The sequence below is a fragment of the Excalfactoria chinensis genome, chromosome 1, assembly GCF_039878825.1.
Source record: "Excalfactoria chinensis isolate bCotChi1 chromosome 1, bCotChi1.hap2, whole genome shotgun sequence".
Taxonomy (NCBI): domain Eukaryota; kingdom Metazoa; phylum Chordata; class Aves; order Galliformes; family Phasianidae; genus Excalfactoria; species Excalfactoria chinensis.
In genome coordinates this window covers 125,250,090-125,269,495 of record NC_092825.1, presented here as the reverse complement: position 1 = coordinate 125,269,495, position 19,406 = coordinate 125,250,090, and the positions used below count along the sequence as shown (strand labels likewise).

Here is a 19,406-nt window from a genome sequence, read left to right as displayed (position 1 = left end):
GCTCTCGACTGCTACATCACTCTCCCCCAGGTGTAGAAGGGTAAATAGAGCTCTGTTCACTCCACTGCAAGGCTGAGAAGACCACATCTAGGAATCTGTTATAGAAAAGGACAAAGAACAGAAGCAGGGAGTAAGCAAGGAGGGCGGGCTGATAGATTCCAAATTCTGAAAGGCATCAATAAATCTGCCTTTGTGCTGCTGCCATCACAGATTGTTACTTTGCCACATTACTTGAAGGGGGATGTGTGTGGTTTTGCACTTAGGCTATTAAGGTTTCTGAAGAGAAACACAATTCATTGGAAAAGGAAATGATATTTTACAGAAGTGCCCAGCCTTTCATTTGGAAACTTGCTTTCAGAGAATGTGATTTCAGAGCCCAGAAATCTAGCAGATGTTATTGCTATTTCTGCTTTACAGGTCAGTGCTTTGGATTTTTTATAATCCGGGAAGTGCACGCAGCTGCTAGCCTGCCTTTATGCTACAATAATTCAATGCTGAATCTTATTCTGAACTTATACATCTGCTTTATTATTTTTTTTCCCTGATAAAATGGGAGAAGTGTGGTTCATCATTTGCTCAGGGAGGTGGTGGAGTCGCTGTCCCTGGCAGTGTTCAAGGGGCATCTGGATGAGGAGCTATGAGATATGGTTTAGTGGCTTGTGGTAGTAATGGGAGGATGGTTGGACTAGATGATCTTGTAGGTCCTTTCCAACCTTGTGATTCTATGATTCTATGATCTTGACCTTATGATTCTATGATCTTGAAAGCCAAGTTTCTCCAGTAACTGGCAGTTAGATTGGCAGACCAATTCTTACTATTATTCCCATAAAGAGCAACTGGGGCATCATTTTACAATGTTTTCCTCTTTTTCTCCAGCCCTGTGGTGTTAAACAGAAAGAATAATACCGCCACTTAGGCGTAACCTGTAGTAATATGAAAAAAAATCAGTATTGCAGTGCCAATTTTTATTGCTTCTGTTGATAATAAGGCTCATGTGGATGATGACATAGCAGCTGTATTTGGTGCGTTATCAGTTTCAGACGTTTTCTTTGAAAATGCTTGCAACTCACTGGAAAAAAGAAAATTCCTTCTAGCTTGTCAGTGCTGCTGCTGATCAGTTATTGCATCTGAGAAAGTCTGGTTGTCTTTATTTTCCCTGAGTATCTAATAGCCAGACTAACAAAAGACAGTATTTCTGTTCCTCTGCTCTGATGAATAATTCATTGCCCTGTACTTTTTTGTGCTAAGTAAATTTGAACTATTTCTCTTGTAAACGTTATTTATGAGACAGCCCTGGACATGCAGAAATTTGTTTGCTGCCCTCAAGCACGTCATCCTCTTCTCATGGAGTGGGAAAGTGAGTCTCTTCCTATTAAATGTTGGTTGAGGTGCCTCTGTGAATGGTGCAGGGATCCTGCCAGGATGTCAGGGCTGGGGGGGGAGCAGCGCTGGCATGAAGCTGGCAGCATTGCTCAGCTGTACTTCATCTGCCTGAGCCTGAGCTGCTTGGTCCTGTGCTACAGTGTACACTGAGGTGCTCCCAAGTTACAGTGGCTGAGACAACAGGAAGATCTGACTGGCTGCTTTTAACAACACAGGGGGCTTTTTTTTTGCTTGTCCATTTGTGCTGCTCAGTCTGGAGGGAGGCACTGTGGCCATTTTGGGCTCACACTTCAGCCAGCATTTCCAGCAGTGCTGTTCTTGTCTGCAGCCTTTTGCTAGCTCTTACACAGAACTGCTTTACTATTTGGCATTTTTTGCTGTTTTACTGCCTGTTGTCATTCTGCTTCACATACCATTCACACCCCCTTTTCCAACCAGTGGAAATGTAAAAATTTCCCTCAAGCCTTCACAGAATGTTTGTTGTGTTTGAAAACAGCTGAAAAATGAATGGCCTTACAATGACTGGCAACTTAGTGGCAATGACAAAGCCCTGACCTGAAACGCTGTCTTCATGGCCAGGTCTCTCCTTTGGTTCTACTCACAAGGCAGTCCTGATACACAGAAGAATCCCTTACTTCACTGTGCCTTCCTTTCCCTCCCCCTTCCTCTCCTCTCCTCTCCTCTCCTCTCCTCTCCTCTCCTCTCCTCTCCTCTCCTCTCCTCTCCTCTCCTCTCCTCTCCTCTCCTCTCCTCTCCTCTCCTCTCCTCTCCTCTCCTCTCCTCTCCTCTCCTCTCCTCTCCTCTCCTCTCCTCTCCTCTCCTCTCCTCTCCTCTCCTCTCCTCTCCTCTCCTCTCCTCTCCTCTCCTCTCCTCTCCTCTCCTCTCCTCTCCTCTCCTCTCCTCTCCTTCCCTTTCTCACTTGGCACCATTTTACTCCAGGACCTTTTACTGCAGTCTACCCATGGTTGTAAGATCTGTTTCACATCTGAAAATCTTGCCCCCAGAAGGACTTTCCTTTATCTGCTCTCTTTCAAGTTCAGCAGTTCTCAACTTCTTTTGAAATCTTCCATACTTGTATCTTGAAATTTCTCATTGCTTCTATTGACAGCCTCATTATCGAAAGCTTATACTTGCTGCACCCTTCATTTTGCCAAGCTTCCTCTATTTCCTGCTTTCTGCTGTTTAGCATCACCTTGTTCAGTTACTGAATTTAAAGGCAATTTGGAAGAATTTGTAGGAAATAAAAACTGCAGTGAAATCCTTTCCATTTGGTTTGTAAAAGAAGAACCTAATTAAAAAGCTGGACCTAGTGCTATCTAATACACAGGTGTTTCTGTGGGTAGGTGTTCTGCATTGCTCTGCCTTCTGATGATGGTACCTTCAGGATGGCCTTTCATAAATAAAATTGTTTCAGAACACCTGTACTAGTTAAAATCCAGTTGCACTGCACGGACCTGTAATTTCTGGCTTACCCTCAGTACTCTGTTACGTGTTGGGCTTTTCTTTAGCAGCAGGCAAGCTTATATTTAATATCTTGAATTTTCGGTTTACTCCTTCCAAATGCTGGTTGGTTATCTGCAATGATTTTTTTTTATTGCGACTCCTTAAAATCTGGATTAATTCAGCTTTGCTGCTGCCAGGGTTGTGACATCCATAGCAATGTTGTTTGGAAATTGCCGTGCTTTTGTGACGAGACTAAACACCAAGCGCTTCCCATTGCTGCAAAAAGATGGGCGAAGGGAAGTGAACAAAAAAACCTGTAATTTTACTATCAATGTGATGGGCTTTGGCTCTTGTTCAGAAAGGTGTTTGAAGCACCATAATACTCATCCGCTTTTGGGCTGCTGTAATTACCGCAGGAACGGGCTGATTCTCTGGGTAAACACACACGCTTTTATGAGTAAGGGAGAGATATCAAGCTGAGAGGCCATCCCCTGAGCTGTATTGGGCCACTTAACCAGGCTGTATGTATCAGCCTCAGGTGGGTCTTTTTTGGGGTGTGCTGCACACACAAAATATCAACATTAGGTGTGCCATTCAGATGGTCTGGCATTTCTGCAAAGACACTCATGTGCATTACCCATCTGTTAAAACTTTGTTTTCTTTAAAACAGATATAAATGTTTGAGTAAGTTGTGGAAAAATTCCTTTTAAGGTCACTGCTGAGCTTGTATAGACATAACAGGCCAGTCTGCCTGAGACCCATCTTTAAAAGCACTTCTCCCTATGGAGTGACCAGCTGGTTTGTAGGTGTACCTGCTACAAACCTTAGGGGCCTGGGGGTTCTGGCCCGAGGGAACGGCATGGAGCTGTCAGGGGAGGGGCAGCTGGGGGGCAGGGAAAGGGGCTGCACCACAGGGCGGTGGGCATGGAACGGGATGCACAGGGCTGTGGGCACGGCCCTGAGTGCTGGAGTTCAAGGGGTGTTTGGACAACGCTGTCAGACACAGAGTATGGATTTTGAGTGGTCCTGTGTGGAGCCAGTAGCTGGACGTGATCCTAGTGGGTCCCTTCCCACTCAGACTATTGCATGATTCTGTGATTCTTGCATGCAGTGCACATGCCTTACTAAGCAGGTGCTGGCACACTCCAGTAAGGAGGGAACCTCTACTGGAGGGCCATATATACAAGTGTGATGGGGAAGTATTTGGCTGGAATTGGAGAAACTGCTTTTGCACTGATATCCCTTGTCTTCCTCACTGCCCCTGGCTGCCTCCAGCCATCAGTGCAAATACCCATATGACATGCTCAGCATTGCTTTCTCATCCTTGCTGCCCAGAGCACAGATTCAGCAAAAAGCAAACAGATGCTTTTTTTCTGATAATCTGCTCTGCACAAGGCATCTCATGCTGCATCTGAGGACTCATTATTTTCTTTCCCCATAAAGGGTAACTGGGGTCAGCTGTTTCCCATCCAAGGGACCTGAAGGTCCTTTAGCTCCTCAGGTCTATTTCAGCTCTTTTTATCTTTTAGAAAATGCATTCTGAGGAGGCTGCAGGCTAAGTAGAGTAATTAATGCACTGGCACGGCAGTAACTTAAAATATTTAAAGGGTCAGAAAAGGCAGATTGCTTGTGTCATCTTTACCACTTCGGACGTGCTTCTGTTCCGTGTTCTCAGTTATGAGTTTGTCTGTACTGTATACTTTGTAGCACAGGTGTCTGGGATAACCTTAATTTCTTGGGTTTCTACATCCAGTATTCTGTTATTGCATTTGTTAATGCTGAGGCCATGTGCGTAGTTGTTCTACTTTCTCTAATGACAAGAGATACAAAGATCTTATTTCTGTATTAAAAACTTTCAAGCTTCATTGGCACAGAAGGTAGAAAATGCATCCTCAGTTTTTGCTGGTGCGTTCCCCATTTTTCAATAGTGCCTTTTTGTAGTAGAAGCAGCTCGGCTGCCATCCCATTGCCCTGTGTGGTGTTGCCCATCAGAATCTGCAAACCTAGGAGCAACCTGTCAGCATGACCCTGCCTTTCCAGGACCCAGCAAAGCTCCCAGAGCAACATCAGCCTGCGCTAGGAATTCAGGTCAGGATCTCCCTGCTTGTTCCCTAGCAACTGGGGGATACTGGTGCTTTCTCCTGCCACTGACTCATTCGGCACCAGATGCAGGGATCGCTTGGTGAAGGGACCGGGGAGGTGTTGATCACTCATGCTTTGGGAAGGCAGAGCAGAGCCCAGTGGCGGATAACTGATGAGATGTAGTTTGCGCTTCCTAAATTGAATGGGATCGAGGCTTTACAGGATCCTCTGTGCAAACTTTAGAATACCTCTGTTGTTTTTACTACCACTTGGCAAGGTGACAGACCCCTCTTGAAGCAACGGTAGCCTTTTGTGTTACGTTGACTTTGACAAAACAGGAACGGATGCAGGTAAGCAGCTGAAGTTCATGTTTGAGTTGCCTTAAAGGTTGGTTTTGTACAGGTGCAGTGCGTTCCTTGGTTACACAGACGCACAACATTCAGTCGTGCAAGTGTTGACCTGTCTTTGTACTTATTAAAGTTTCAGCAGATGGTAGGTGAAAAAAGTGAAGTGGAAAGATGAACTGCCTTCCCTACTTCTTTGTGGCATCTGCTTGTAAAGTGCTGCTAACAGCCTTTGAATTTCTGTGGACATTTCTAAAACAAGCTAGTAGAAACTAAATGGTCAAGAGTTAGCTGCCACACTTTTGTTGGAACTGGCTCCTCGTAGCACTTTTAGATACAGAAAGCAGCGATTTCATCTGACTGTATTGTTTGCAGAGGCTGCCAGTTGTTGCCTGTGGTTGTTAGCGCAGTGTGATTTGTTCCTCATTTTTTATTTGGTTTCATAGATTACAAGTAGAAACCCTTTGACAAATGCAAAAATAGAAGTGATGTACCACTCTAAACAAATTCCGGACCAAAAGAAATTCTCTTCTGTGAGCTGTTGGTTCCCTTCTTTACTTGTAAACACTGGCGATCGTGCAGTTTACACCATGGAATATTTATTTTGAGTGCTGGCAAAGGGGTGGCGTGAGAGTTTTCTGAAGGACCCTTTCTCACAAGTAACACAGTTTTCATATTTTAAAGAACGTGGAAATAAATGTCTCCAGGTGCGTGCAAGCTATTCAACTTGCCTTTGTCAGCGGTCTGTAAACAATACGCTCAAGCCCTTCAGTAGTGCGATTTGGCGTGGTCCCAGTTAATGTGAGCAGAGGCCTGCCAGGTGGCATCAGCCTCAGATCTGGCTGCACATGTCTTGGGCAGACACGCTGTAAGCAGGTTTGTGGGTTGGGTTTTTTTTTTGCACAAGAGGCTGTAGTGGGCCTTATTGAAAAGGGATCTGAAAAAAAAACCCTGAAGCCGTATTTTCAAATTAACTCTAATATAATGTTTTAATTTAGTTTGTGTGGTGGCTGTAGGGCACTCAGGACCTGATTTCTTCAGAAGGACTGAGTAAGCACAGTTTCAATTGATATTTTCCATGCTTAGTATTCAGAAAAACAATTGCCAGTCTCACATTGCGCACTGATATAGTGTCTGCTTTTTGATGTGTGAATGTCTGATTTGGTATCTCAAGCTTTTTGTCCACGTCAAACATACGGGAAAGCTTATACATGCATCCCTAGGACTAGCACTGTATGTGCATTCAAGAAGAGAGAAGAAACCCATACCAGTGCAGGATCTTTCTGCAGTTCAGGATGCTCTTGATTACAAAAGAATCTCCTAAGTGTGTAACTTCACACTACTGTGTGTTCAGGTGATATAGGATAGAGAGGGGAAATATCTGTTTGAGCTTCACATTTCAATTAATTGTGCCTTTCTCAAGATCAACAGCTTTCAGAAGACAACAGCAGAAGCCTTGTCAGTCACTTTGATCTGGCTGTGCAGTAAAGCAACACCCTCAGAGGACAGTGTGGGACCAGAGAGGTTGTTATCCAGCACTCCCTGCTTTCTTTTGTTCTCAGAGCCTTGCAGCATCCTGTTAGTCTTCTGTCAGAGCTGGGAACAGAGCTGCTAGACACCTCATTCCCTGACTCACAGCTACTTTTAAAATGTCTGGAGAAAAAAAAAAGAAGTTAAAAGGAAGGAGGCCCCTAAGCAAACAGGGTCAGATTTTCCTCGAGCTTGAGCTGGTGTGTTTGCCAGCTGGATGTAAAAGGCTAAATATTTTCCTGCTACACCTACACTGGAGGCCCTCTGCTGATACACAGATGGCCAGGACTTGGGAGTCTGTCCAAGTGAGCAAGTGCCAGCACTTTAGGGCTTAACATGAATCTGGTTTGGGTTCTGTAGTTTGGTAGCAACAGCCAGAAGCAGAAGTCTGTGTGCCTGGACATATGGAAGAGCCAGGTCTGGGAACATTACTGGAACATTGGCCTTACACTAGACAGCATTTCTTGACAGTAAACATAGGAAACATGTTGGAAGTAGTGTCTGCAGAAGAGAACAGGCCAGAGGTGGAAAGTCAATATTTTCCTCACTGATTCCTGTCCACCACCCTATGCAAGGCTTGCTGGCAAATGGAGAACTGAAAGGGGAGACGAACACCTTCTCTAAATGCCCTTGTTAAGGGACAGAAGCTGCCTCAAACGAAGGATAGCTCTGGCACAACAGAAAATAGCTACAGACTGGCCATTTAGTCTGGAAGTTTCTAACCATCAGCTGCAAATTTCCAGAATACCATTTCAGTCAGAGGAACAGGGAAAACTGAATTGCTTTCAAAGGAGGCTTTAATCAGCCTGTGAATGGATTACATGAAGTGTTTGCTAGCAACAACAGGGGACTGAACGCTCTGGAGGTCCCCTCTGAGACTGTGTGCCTAAGTTTTATCCTGACACACCTATGTAGAGCTCAGAGATTTCAGTGTACCTGAACATGCTGTTGCTCAGGAGACAGTATATACTAACATGTGAGAACTGAAAGTGGCAAGGAAATGTATGGAGCCCCTGGAGTGGAAGGGATCTCACAGGCAGAATGCATCTGGTAGTTACAGGTCTTGCAGAAGCATCAGTGGATAAAACAATTTATGACTAACATATGTAAGTCAGTGGATAGGAGAAAGGCTGCTTTGTTTGTTGAATGCTTACTTCCCCATCATGGCTGTGCTAACCTTTTCCTCTCCGACTTTGGACCTGTCCAAGGGATCAGTGCTGGGACCTTTCAGAGGTTCTCTGACGGTATGTTGTGTGTTTCTCAGCTCCCATTCCTGTGTTAGGAAGAGCATACAGTGAAGTTAGGTTTTCTGACATCTGGATATTAGTACTTCTTATTTTGTGAATGCTGGAGTATGTTCTGTTGTGCACATTTAAGTCAGGCAGAACTCAAGTATTGTACAGTTACATGTAAAAGTGCTAGTGGATGAGGGTTCTTTATGTGATGCTGGGTTTCTGCAGCTCATTGAGGTTACATCTGCTGAATTGCAGGAAAGAAATGTTTGAATTAATGACAAATATTTCCCAACTTTATTTAGTTAAGTGCCTGCACATGTTAAATTAGCCATAATAATCTTGTCATAGTTGTAAATTAATAACTTGCTTCTCACTGTGCTTTGAGTATTGAAGGAAAACATTTGTGAGGCATTCAGGGAAAGGAGCTTGGTGAAAATGGGACAAGTTCTCATCGTTTTGTTTTGTTTTGCCCATTGTAAACAGCATTTTCAGGTTCCTGTGTGGTTTTTGATTCTCCCTTGACACATGAATATGGCAGTGGGGATGGGAATGGAGAGCAGCTACCTGTGAGCATCTGAGTAACCCTAGATTCCCACTGTCCTCAGCAGAGAGCATCTCTTCCCAGTGAAGAAATGTAGATCTGTTAATTTCTGAAGCGTCTTTTCTCCATTGCCTAGAGAGGCAGCCAAGAGCAAATGTGCATATAAGACTTTTGTGGCAAAGGGATCTTCTAATTCAGCAAAAGTGAGAAAAGACTGAGTGCAAATGGGTGATGTCTAAAAAGAAAGATACTTCTCCCAGTGCATTCCCCAGCAGTGGTCCTTGGGGCCCCCTCCAAGAGCGCTTGGGATGGCAATGCTCCCTTGCTGTGGAGCTCATCCACCTGTGCTCTTTCCACAAGGCCTTCATTTGTCAGTCCCCTCCCTTCTCCCTGCTCTGTTGGACCTAAAGTCCTCCCAGCCTTCTGCTGCCAGCCCGGCTGTAAAGGCTTCAGGAGCAGTGGGAGAAAGGGAGCAAGATAGACAGTGCAGTCACATAAGCTTTGTTTTCTTAGGAAATTAAACCCGAGGAGCAGAAACATTGCATACTGATGTTTATCACCTGTCCTCCAGTACTGAGTTAAGACGAAAGCGCTGTCAGGGCTGCATCCATCTGTCTTGCAGATGAGAGAGGACACACAATCAGCGTGACACTGTGACTGGTAGCATATTTTTCTGCTGCTCTGGATAGATAAGAAGCAGGAGCCCTCCTAGTGAATGTGTCCCTGGTTTGTTATAAACGCTGTCGGGGAAGGTTTGTTCTCTTCAGTGCCCTCCTTTCTCATATTTTTTTCCAATCTCCTCACCTCATTCTGCATTTAGATTTCTGCATGTATTCTTTAGGAGTATCCAGCACATGTATCCCCTGTCACTTGGCCTGGGCAAATTGACATGTGTAAGTGCTTCTATTTCCCAGTGCAAGGACCGATGCAGGTAGTGTAGAACACCAGAGACTCAGCTCTGGATTTCCAACAAGGTAGCAGTAAACCTGTTAAGCTCCATCAAGGTATTGACTTCCAAAAGCCTGCAAATACGAAGAGGCAGCAGGAGGTGAGACGTGCAGAGTGACTGGCAAGATCTCTTGCTTTCATGGATGTTATTGCTGCAGGGAAGGAGCAAAGGGGAAAATGAGAATTAGAGCAAGTCATGCTAATTTCCATTTGCTCATATCCTTGTTTTGAAGCATAGAGCATAGACCTGCAAGGACACAGGGACAGGAGAATATAGCTCTTCTGTTTCACACACAAAATAACAAACGTGGCCTGAATGGATAATAGGAGTGAAAAGTTTGCAAGTACATGTAGTGAGAGAATAAATGGTAAGAATTAGGACTCTTCTATTTGTGAAATTCTGATTGTGGCTTTTCTTTTAAAACGCAGAGGAGAGTTCTGAGAACAGATGAAAGGATGCAGCGGTGTTGTTCACCCTGATGGGGTCAGAAAGCAGCCCTCCAGCATGCTCACCTGAGAAACTGCTTTGGTTAGGAAGACTTCCTGATTTAAACAGACTCGTACCTGAACCCATAAAGTTGTCACGTATTGCTGTGGCTGTGCATTAAAATCTCTTGCTCCTTTTTTTCTAAAAGTGGTTTGAAAATTCCTCAGGGTGAAGGAGAGAGGAGGCAGATATGGTTCTTCTCTTTCCCATCAACTTGAAAGGCAAGCAGGGCTAAATTAGATGGAGACAAAGAGACTCAATTGGGTCATCCCCAGTTAAAGCCTGCCACATGTACCTCTTCAGAAAGAGCCTCATGCAGCCAGTTAGTTTTGCATTTGGCCTGTGGGGTTTGGCAAAACAGGAATGTGGAATGTGTTTACAAGGTAGCAGTTATTGCTGAAATATGTCAGCACCGTTGCCTGGGGAAGTTTCAAAGGATTGAGGTCACGCTGACAGTGGCCATCCCCCTTGGACAGCTGGTGTGAACCCTGGGGAGGAAAGTGGCCTCAGAGAATGCAACCAGGGACCTGCAGAGTGGCAATGCAGAGGATGATGCTCCCCTTCCCTACTGCCTTGCAGCACCCTCCTATTGGACCTGTCTCCATCCCCGCTGCTCCTTTGTGCTAGGATGACCCAGGACAAGGACTGTTTGTTGGCTTGGAGGCATGGCTGCTTTCTACCGCTGTATCCGAGGTGACTCCAGGTTAGAGCATGACTGAAGCTGCTCAGCAGAGCAGTGCGGGCGGCCGCCGAGTGACACTGGGGAGTGCTGGGCCTGAGGGCCCCCTAGCACCTCTCATGAGCAGCTTCTGGAAAGCAGTCATCTTATATTCTGGCTCATCTCAGGTGGTTGGCTGGGGTGTCTCTGCCTGGAAGGGCTAATGCTTCCCTTAGGATATTCATTCTCTTTACATTCCCTACCTTCCTTTTTTCTCTCCTCTAAATATTCGGTGCAAAAGCTACTCCGTGCATGGTGTTTGGATGATTACAGTAGGTATTTAATCTTTCCAGCACAGGAATTCTGGAGGAATCTAGTAAAGAATATCTTGTTCTCTTTGTCTCATGCATTTTTCCCTCTTATGTGCGTTTAGCCAAATCAGACTGTTTTTCGTTGTATTCATGGCAAAACATTTGCGAGTAGGCTTTGGATATGGCTATATTCTGTGTTCGGGTGAACACGTTATTTGAAAAGACTTGTCCTTAACTTTTAAGGAAACTTAATAGGAGGGTTGGAATAAAGCCGTTGACTGCGTCACACTTCACGTAGCCAAGAGCAGACAGTCAACGCATTATAGGTGGGTGCAGAATGGATGAAAATTGGGCCACATTCAGATCTGATGTGAGCAGTCGCAATTGATTTCTTTGTCTGAGTGACTTGGCCCACTGAGTTTTGTTCTGAATGGCCAGTGAAGCTGAATAAGGATCTCATTCTGGGTTGCACTAAAGATGTTCAGTATCTGAAGCTCCCATTAACCTTCACTCTGTACAAGAACACGCTTACATGAGCCTAATTGATGGGGCTGCGGGTGTAAAAGTGCGGGTTCTTTGGGGCTTGCTGTGTTTCCAGGTGAGTCTTATTCTTTCTTTGCCACAAAATGCGTGTGTGCGTGCATATAGTCAATTTATTGCATTTATGGTTCCAAAGAGCACAGGGGGGGATCACTGAAAGCCCCGTTCTCTTTCACAGAATCTAAACCCATGGAGACCTTATAACAACGCTGATTTTGATACTCGCTCTGAATACCAAGCGACTTTATGTAATTATTTTTGTGAAATAGCTTCAGGAATGTTCCCAGTGCTGAATTGAAGAATAATTGCAATTGCGACATGTAGAATCAAATGTAATTTTGTTCTAACTAAAGCAGGTCTTTTTACTTTCTTTCCTATTGCTTTTCAAGGAGAGTGACGGTGAATATTTAATACTTTACCTGGCCTTAACTTTGAGTGACATTAGCTCATTATTGTGCAGAAAAGATGATCTCCATCGGGACAATATTAGCCCAAGTGCTCTGTGTGTACGCTTGGTACTACTGAAGTTCAAGATGCAGATTGTGCTTCTATCAGTAAAATAACTGCTAGAAGCCCCAGCCTCTGACTGTGTGTTGAGCTGTTTGTTCTCTTAAACGTAGCAGCGGATCTTTGTGGGGAGCTGGCTGGGAGAGGTCTCGTGTCTTTGTGAAAAAAGGAAAAGAAAACCGGGCTTCCATTATCCTGTATGCTGAGAAGGAAGACGGAGTCTCAGTGTGCTCTTATTGCTCTAACTGCTGTGTTAATAATGCTGTCTGTATTGGTAGAATAACCTGCCTGGGCCCGCTGTTAAATCACAAGAAATATGAAGTTTCCAATGAAAGGCAGAAGGAAGGCGGTTTTACATAGGCCAAGTGCATTTCACATGGTTTTGTTTTATTCTTTTGCCAACATAATTTCCCCCCTCCCCTGGTTTTTCATTATTTTATGTAGATGTCTGGTTTGCTTTTGCATTCCGTACTTTAGCATCTGTTTAAAGAAAACGTGCAGGTTAAAAGCTTTTGCTGTGAACAAAATATGACCTTTGACAAGGTGTTTACCCCTGAGTTATTGAGCTCCCTTAGGGAAGAAGAGCTGCCTTTTGCCCTTCTGGGGAATAGTGCCTTTGCTGCACCAGGAAATCAGACCAAGCAGTCGTGCTTTCTTATAGGCTGGTGGATTTTGTTACAGCACACGTTTCAAAAGAGCAGAAAGCTTGTTCTTCAGGAGCTGCTTGGATGGAAAGCTTGTTTTATGCGGTATTTGTCCTGTAGCTTCTTGCCTTCATGTAGAAAAGGGGAGAGAAGGCAGGTCTGTTAATTCTTGAAAAACAAACAGGTAGAAATAGCAGGGCTTTTCTCCCCGTCCTTTGGAAATGCACTGTTTGTAATAGAGAAAGGAATGTGCTGCAGAGGGCACGGAAGGCTTGGTGAGTATCCTGTATGAGAGTCTGCGGGGTCCATGGAAAATAATAGTGACAAATGTACCAGGGATGAGGTAGGCTTGGATATGTGAGGGAAACTGCCTACTGCCCAGCAGAAGTGAAAGCAGCAAGAACCGCTTCTTTTTCTTCTGTCGTAGCTTGACATGTGGGTCAAGGCAGGTCTCACCCTGCAGATGCACAGGCCTGGGAGCAGATCCCATGTACTGAGCTGTGTCTTGTCACCCCTCTGCCTTTTAGCAGAGCTCTGCACTGGAGACTCCTTGCTGACTGTAGTCAGTGACCACAGGGACACTGGCCAACACTGTATGCTCACATACTGTGCAACAGGAATTTGAGCGATAGATGGGAGTAGTGCAGGGAAAGCAGGTGGTGTGGAGTAACAGTGGGATGGCAGTAGCCATATACACAGATGCTGCCCGTGTCAGGGCTTGAAGTCCTCTACCTCCTGCAGCACTGGAGAACAATATAAGGGCAGGAACTATGAGTGAATGGCTCTTCCTCCCTCCACGGGAGAGCTACAAAGATGGTGAGGGGTCTAGAGAGGAAGACGTGTGAGCTCTGCTCAGCGCAGAGGAGCTGATGGAGGCCAGATGGCAGCTGCAGCTCCTCACAGGGAGCGGAGGGGCAGCGCTGAGCTCTGCTCTGTGTGACAGCGACAGGGCCCGAGGGAACGGCATGGAGCTGTCAGGGGAGGGGCAGCTGGGGGGCAGGGAAAGGGGCTGCACCACAGGGCGGTGGGCATGGAACGGGATGCACAGGGCTGTGGGCACGGCCCCCAGTGCTGGAGTTCAAAGGGCATTTGGACAACGCTGTCAGACACGGGGTTTGGTTTTTGAGTGGTCCTGTGTGGAGCCTGGAGCTGGACTCGGTGATCCTTGTAGGTCCCTTCCAACCAAAGATGTCCTGTCTTTCTGTGAATAGAGAGCATCGGCACAAGGAGCAGCACTGGAAGAAGATGGTGTGTTGGTGCAACTACTTGAAATATAGGTAGTCATTTATGAGAAAAAGTAAGTCACTCACAGCTCTGTTTGTTTTGACAGTGGCTATGAGGAGTATGGGAAGATCCCTAAAAGACTGAGTTTTTAAGGAGAAAGACATTATCAGGCTGGGGCTCCCTGTGGATACTAGTGGAAGCAAAGTTCATCAAGGCCAGCCTTGCTCTAGGCATTAGGAATGGCTCGCAGGATCTCGGCACATCACCATGACGGGTGCTACATGTTTTCTAATAACACGAGAGCATGCTATGAGAGTAGCAGTAGCTGGAGGAAATGTCAGTCACACGCGCAGAAAGTGAGGCTTTTATTAACCAGTAGTGCAGATTAAAAAAGGGATGGGGAAGGTGTCACTGTGAGATTGATAAAGGCGAGTAACAAACTGACAAAGTGTCACCTTTTGGGACGGCAAGCCGTATGTGAAAATAGCACGTATTTGAAGATGCTGTCCCCATGCACGCTCACTAAACTATTAAAAATAAAAGAAAGCTGAGAACACATGAAGTCAGAGACTTTGCCGTGTGATTATTTTTCATTTATTGACACAAGACCTTTGAGTAAAATGGAAGGCAATAATCATCTGCTCAACTCTGACAACATAAGGCAAGATTGTGCATAAAAAGTAATGGACTGTTTTTCTTCACAGTTTGGAATTTAGTTTGTCTTTGGTATTTATGTGGGTATAGTAGAGGAAAACAATGTAATTTTCTTTAAAAATATGTGTCTTCTCAGGTAAATTATTTTCATTATATCACCCATTCAAAAAAATGGGGATGCAGGAGGAATATGAACAGATGCTGTATAGGTGCTGATGTGGTAGAGAGGGAAAGTGGTCCTTCAGTCACAATGAGCGTGCTTGGGAGACATGTGAAAGCTGTTGGGATGACCACATGCGTGCAAGTGTGGTCTCGAGTGTATTTGATCATTTGATTTAAAAATTGGAGCCTGAATAAAAAGTGAAATTTGAACTCCTGTGACACTGGAAGGTTTGGAGAAGCAAGATGCATGGCTCTGGAAATGGCATTGCTGTTGTTATCAACTTCCCATGTCCCTTTCTGTGCATTTTTGGGATGCTTTTATACAAACTAGCTGGATTTCCAGGGACGTGCATCGTGCATCTTGCTCCCAATATCTGTGCTCATGTGCATAGTGCTGCCTCATGTGCAGCGCTGATCTGTGCTTCTTACACCCGCTCTGTTGGAGACAGACCTGGGGAAGGGAGGTTTCTCCTAGTAACATCCAGGTGATTGATGACTTCTGCAAATGATTTTATAATTAGGCATGTGGTGAGAGATTTATCGTGGGGTGGGTGAAAGCCTTACAACTTAGGAGCACTGAAGGTCATTTGAGAGCTTGAAGCGGGGGTCACATTGGGATCTCTATTAGCAGGAAAAGGTCTGAGCGCTATTGTGGGCACCTCACCATCACAAGCTCATTGCCCACTCATCCTTCTCCTGTATCTCGTTGTGCAGTATCCTCAAAACACAGCCTTTCTGTTTGGCTGCTGGCTCAGCGAGGGCAGTCGTTCTGAATGTTTGGGTTTTCTTTATATCTGAAATAGCTATATATCTTTATATATTTTCTTTATATCACTTCTTGCATTTTTCCTTCTTAAATCCACAAGGCTGCGTAAAACCAGTAGAGATTTTAGCGCGTATCATGATATTGGAGAGAGAAAAAGGCAGGTCTCCTCCTCGTGTGAAATGATAGTCCCAAGTTCAGATCTGTAAAAGACCTTGGCCTACTCGAAAGCAAATGTTTTTGCAATCACAGGAATAAAAGGTTCAAATTGCTACCATTCATTTCGGCTGTGCTTTTATTTCTTTCCTTTTTTCCCCCCTTTTTTTTCTGATACTCGCTTGGAATTCAGTGACATTTGGGAAGGGTAGGGTTGCCATGCAGTGTTCCTTCTATATTCTTTGCACTAATGTATTCTTAGCTGTGTTTCCTGTGTCTTAGCTCATAATAAAAGAGCACAGGAAGGAAGAAGGAAATGGAAAAACAATATCTGCTGGGAAAAGTCTAATGTAGAAAAAATACCATTATAAGCTTGGGTAATATTTAGCAGTTTATCATCAGACATATTGGCCTCATAAAATCTCATAATAAATTGATAAAGCAGGGTTCTGTTTCCCGAGGAGGGGGAAAAAAAAGAAGAGAGAAAAAGCACAACTGCTGGTAGTGTGGTAAATCTTGCCCTTGCTAAGACAGAAGAAGTAAAGCAACACACTCTTGAGGGATGTGGATCCGACTGATTTCTTAGGCCAGAATATGACTTTACTTGAAGCTCAGGAAGGCTTGGAGAAGCTGAAGAGAGAAGGCTGAGAGTTCTCAGCACCCTCAGAACACAAACAGATCCTGGCACAGCCTCAGGATCCAAATGCAGGTGCACTGTGCTGCATGAGGGTGCTTCTGTCAACAGTACGTTGAATAGCTATTAAACTTACATGTCATAGACTTTAAGGAAAGCTTTGAAGGAGATAACACTTAGCTCCCGATTAAGCAAATCCATGTTTATGCCAGGAAAGTGACAAGCAGGTATAATCATACTCGTGTGGAACTCCGGTATCTTGTTTTTCTTTCTCCTCTTAATTGTCATGTTTTAACCAAATCTTTCATGTGATGAATGAGAGCTTGTTTTGGACACTGAGGAAAAAGACTGAAAGGCTGAAAATATACCTAAGATGTTGTTAAAATAACTTCTGCTAAAGGTTAACAATGAAGGAGGTACATGTAGTACAGCTTTCTGTGTTCATACGCTTGGGAAAGAAAGGAAGGGCTTGGAAGGAAAAGCAACTTTCTCCAGGCCTATAAAAATGCCGTCATCAATTTTGATTGACTGCCTGCTGCTAGGCTGGGTGAGATGCTGACCTGGGAGTAAACTGCAACTCAGCAAACACTTAAGCATATGACTAAGTCTCAGCACAAGCATTTACTTGTAATCAAGGTTGACTAAGGTGATCTGTCAGCTTTCAAGTGGTGGCTCGGCCATCAAGGTCTCACCCTGCCCACATCCTAGGCTAAGTGGTCAGGCAGATAGGCTTGGTGACTGCGCGTACACACCTCTGGCCAGACCACTGTGTCCTTTGCCAAGCGTTTTGCCTTTTTATTTTTCAGTTCCAGTCCCTCTGCGATTTGCTTAGCTCTTCACAGGTTAGCAAAGAGGATGCCCTTTCATCTCCTGGTGCAAACAAATCTCTCCTTGGTTACAGTGGCCATAAAACTCCTCCCCAGTCTGACATTCAGTCATCAGCACGTTGACGCACCTCACCATCTGGGTCTCAGACGGCGTGTTTTCACAACATAGCAACGGCCGTGAGAGCTCCCAGCCTCCTGCTCTGTGAACATCATGCCCCTTTGATGAACCAACGTAGGCCTGGTGGAGCTGGATCCAAATGCCAGCTCTGGATTCAGACTGCAAACTTTCCTTTGGAACTACAAACTTGAGCCACAGCCACCTGTGGCAGAGCAGCCAGGTCGTCCCCCAGGTAACCCCTGGAAGCAGGTTAAGGGTGACTCACTCTTGCAGTAGTGGGCATGGGACCTGGCCAGACCTCACTCCTCACACACTGCTGTCCCAGCATTCCCTTGTAAGAGGTGTTTCCAACACCATGCTACAGGAGCACAGATAAGCTGGGCTGCCTTCTTCAGGCCCAGGACACTTTTTAGAAAGGTACACTAATTCCTAAAATAACCTTCAAATTGCAAAAGTATTACAGACTTGAAGAATGGCCGTGGGGAGTCAGGAGTAGAGCAGGGACCTTGCATCTAGACAGCTGGCAAAAAGAAAGCTCATTGGGATTCAGTGTCATGCTGCTTCTCCTAAGGAGGTAGAGATGTTTGTCACTCCCCCATCGTATATGACTGTCCTCAGGTGTTTGGTGGATGTAATGGTCACTCACACAGTCACTCACACAGATCTTTACTGACAAAATGGTCAAGTTCACTTTTTAATATCAGTTTTATTCTGTAGAAAATTGTTGCTCAGTGAAGCCGTGGGTGCCCTATCCTTAGAGGCACTCAAGGCCAGGTTGGATGGAGCTTTTAGCAACCTGATCTAATGGGAGATTAGACCATTACAGCAGGGGGTTGGAGCTGGATGGTCTTCGAGGTCCTTTCCAACGTCAAACATTCTATGAAATTGGCTGCAAAGGTTTCAGATGGGATAGCAACACATTTCTAGAACATCAGAAATTAAATCATATTAATTGCTTTAATTATGCCAGAAGAAACATGCCTCTGCTCAAAATAGCATTTCCATTACAGGGGTATTTATCACCTGGTGGCTTTGCTGCTCAGAACAGATGGAGCATAATGTGTAAAAATAGCAGACTCTCAGCTAGCTGCAGGTGGATGCAGTGGATACAGCTGGGGGTGTGAGCTATGGCACCCAGTTTGTATATTAAAATATAAAAGTACAGTGTGATGTGATACTATGATATGATATGTGAAAGGGCTTCTTGGATGATGAAAGTGCTCATCCAGCTGCTGGGGAAGTGAAGAAGCACCGGAGCTAGTGGGCAGCAGCGTTGTCTTTGCTAGTGCCATCAAATGACTGTCCATCACAGCCTGGATCAAGCACTCACCAGTGTTTCAGTTCAACATGTCATGGTTTAGGCTCCTGTAATAAATATTTCATTTCCATTTAACTCTCTAAATTTATTAGCCTCATTACTTAAGCCTGCTCTTATTTCAGGGGTTCAGAATAGCTGTGATATACTCACTTTCTGGTCTAGGTTCTGACATGAGCATCTGTCACCAATGCAACCCAAGGAGTTCCTCTGTGGTATTTAGGTCACCCTCCAGTGAATGGCATCCATGACTTTATACTGACTCAACCATGAAATCATGGTTTTCCAGATAGAGGAAAGAGAGCACAAGCTGACTGCTCTTCTGGAGATGCTTTTGAAATTACAGATGTTCTGTGACCGTGCTCAGGACGTGTACAGTTTGGAAGTATTTTTTAATGTAGGAACCTTCATGAAGAACGTGGTATTTTGCTTCCAAAATGCAAAGAAGAAAGAACATTTATATTTAAAGAATTAAAACTAGAATCTGTAGAATACTTCAAGTTAAATGAAAACTGAATATACGTGCAGTTCTTTGCGAAGGTTACTTGAACGTGTTACCCAAATGCTGTGATTACCACAGCATTACCAGTCGTGTACATATTTATAAATAGGTAAGTGTATATAGACATATATTGCTTATGTGTTTATTTACAATATCATATTAAATTTTTACATCTTTGTACTTTTGTACCTTGCCTGTATGTGTCTATTGAAGTATTGCTATTTTGTTGATATAATTGACATTTTTTCTCTCTCCTTCAGTGACTGTCACATGAGTTCCTCAAGGACAATGGACCCTAAGGTGCGAGAGACTGAGGGATATGGAGAAGACAACTCAGGTAGAAATGCTCCCTTCCTCAAAGAACAAAGAGGACTGTAACTTCTTAAGCTTTAGTACCT

At 44.6% G+C, this 19,406-nt stretch overlaps 1 protein-coding gene across 2 annotated transcripts in view; it reads left to right on the top strand.

Annotated features, from left to right (window-relative positions):
* Positions 1-4,980: 4,980 nt before the first annotated feature.
* The window catches only part of CRACDL (CRACD like), a 40,161-nt gene continuing 25,735 nt past the window's right edge, over positions 4,981-19,406 (top strand). The window contains exons 1-2 of one of the 2 annotated variants that reach the window (XM_072352342.1): positions 4,981-5,258; positions 19,269-19,345. In XM_072352342.1, the coding sequence (XP_072208443.1) occupies positions 19,279-19,345 (67 nt within the window). In that variant the 5' untranslated portion in view covers positions 4,981-5,258; positions 19,269-19,278. The remainder of the gene's footprint in view (positions 5,259-19,268; positions 19,346-19,406) is intronic. The other variant, XM_072352333.1, reaches the window with a different exon arrangement.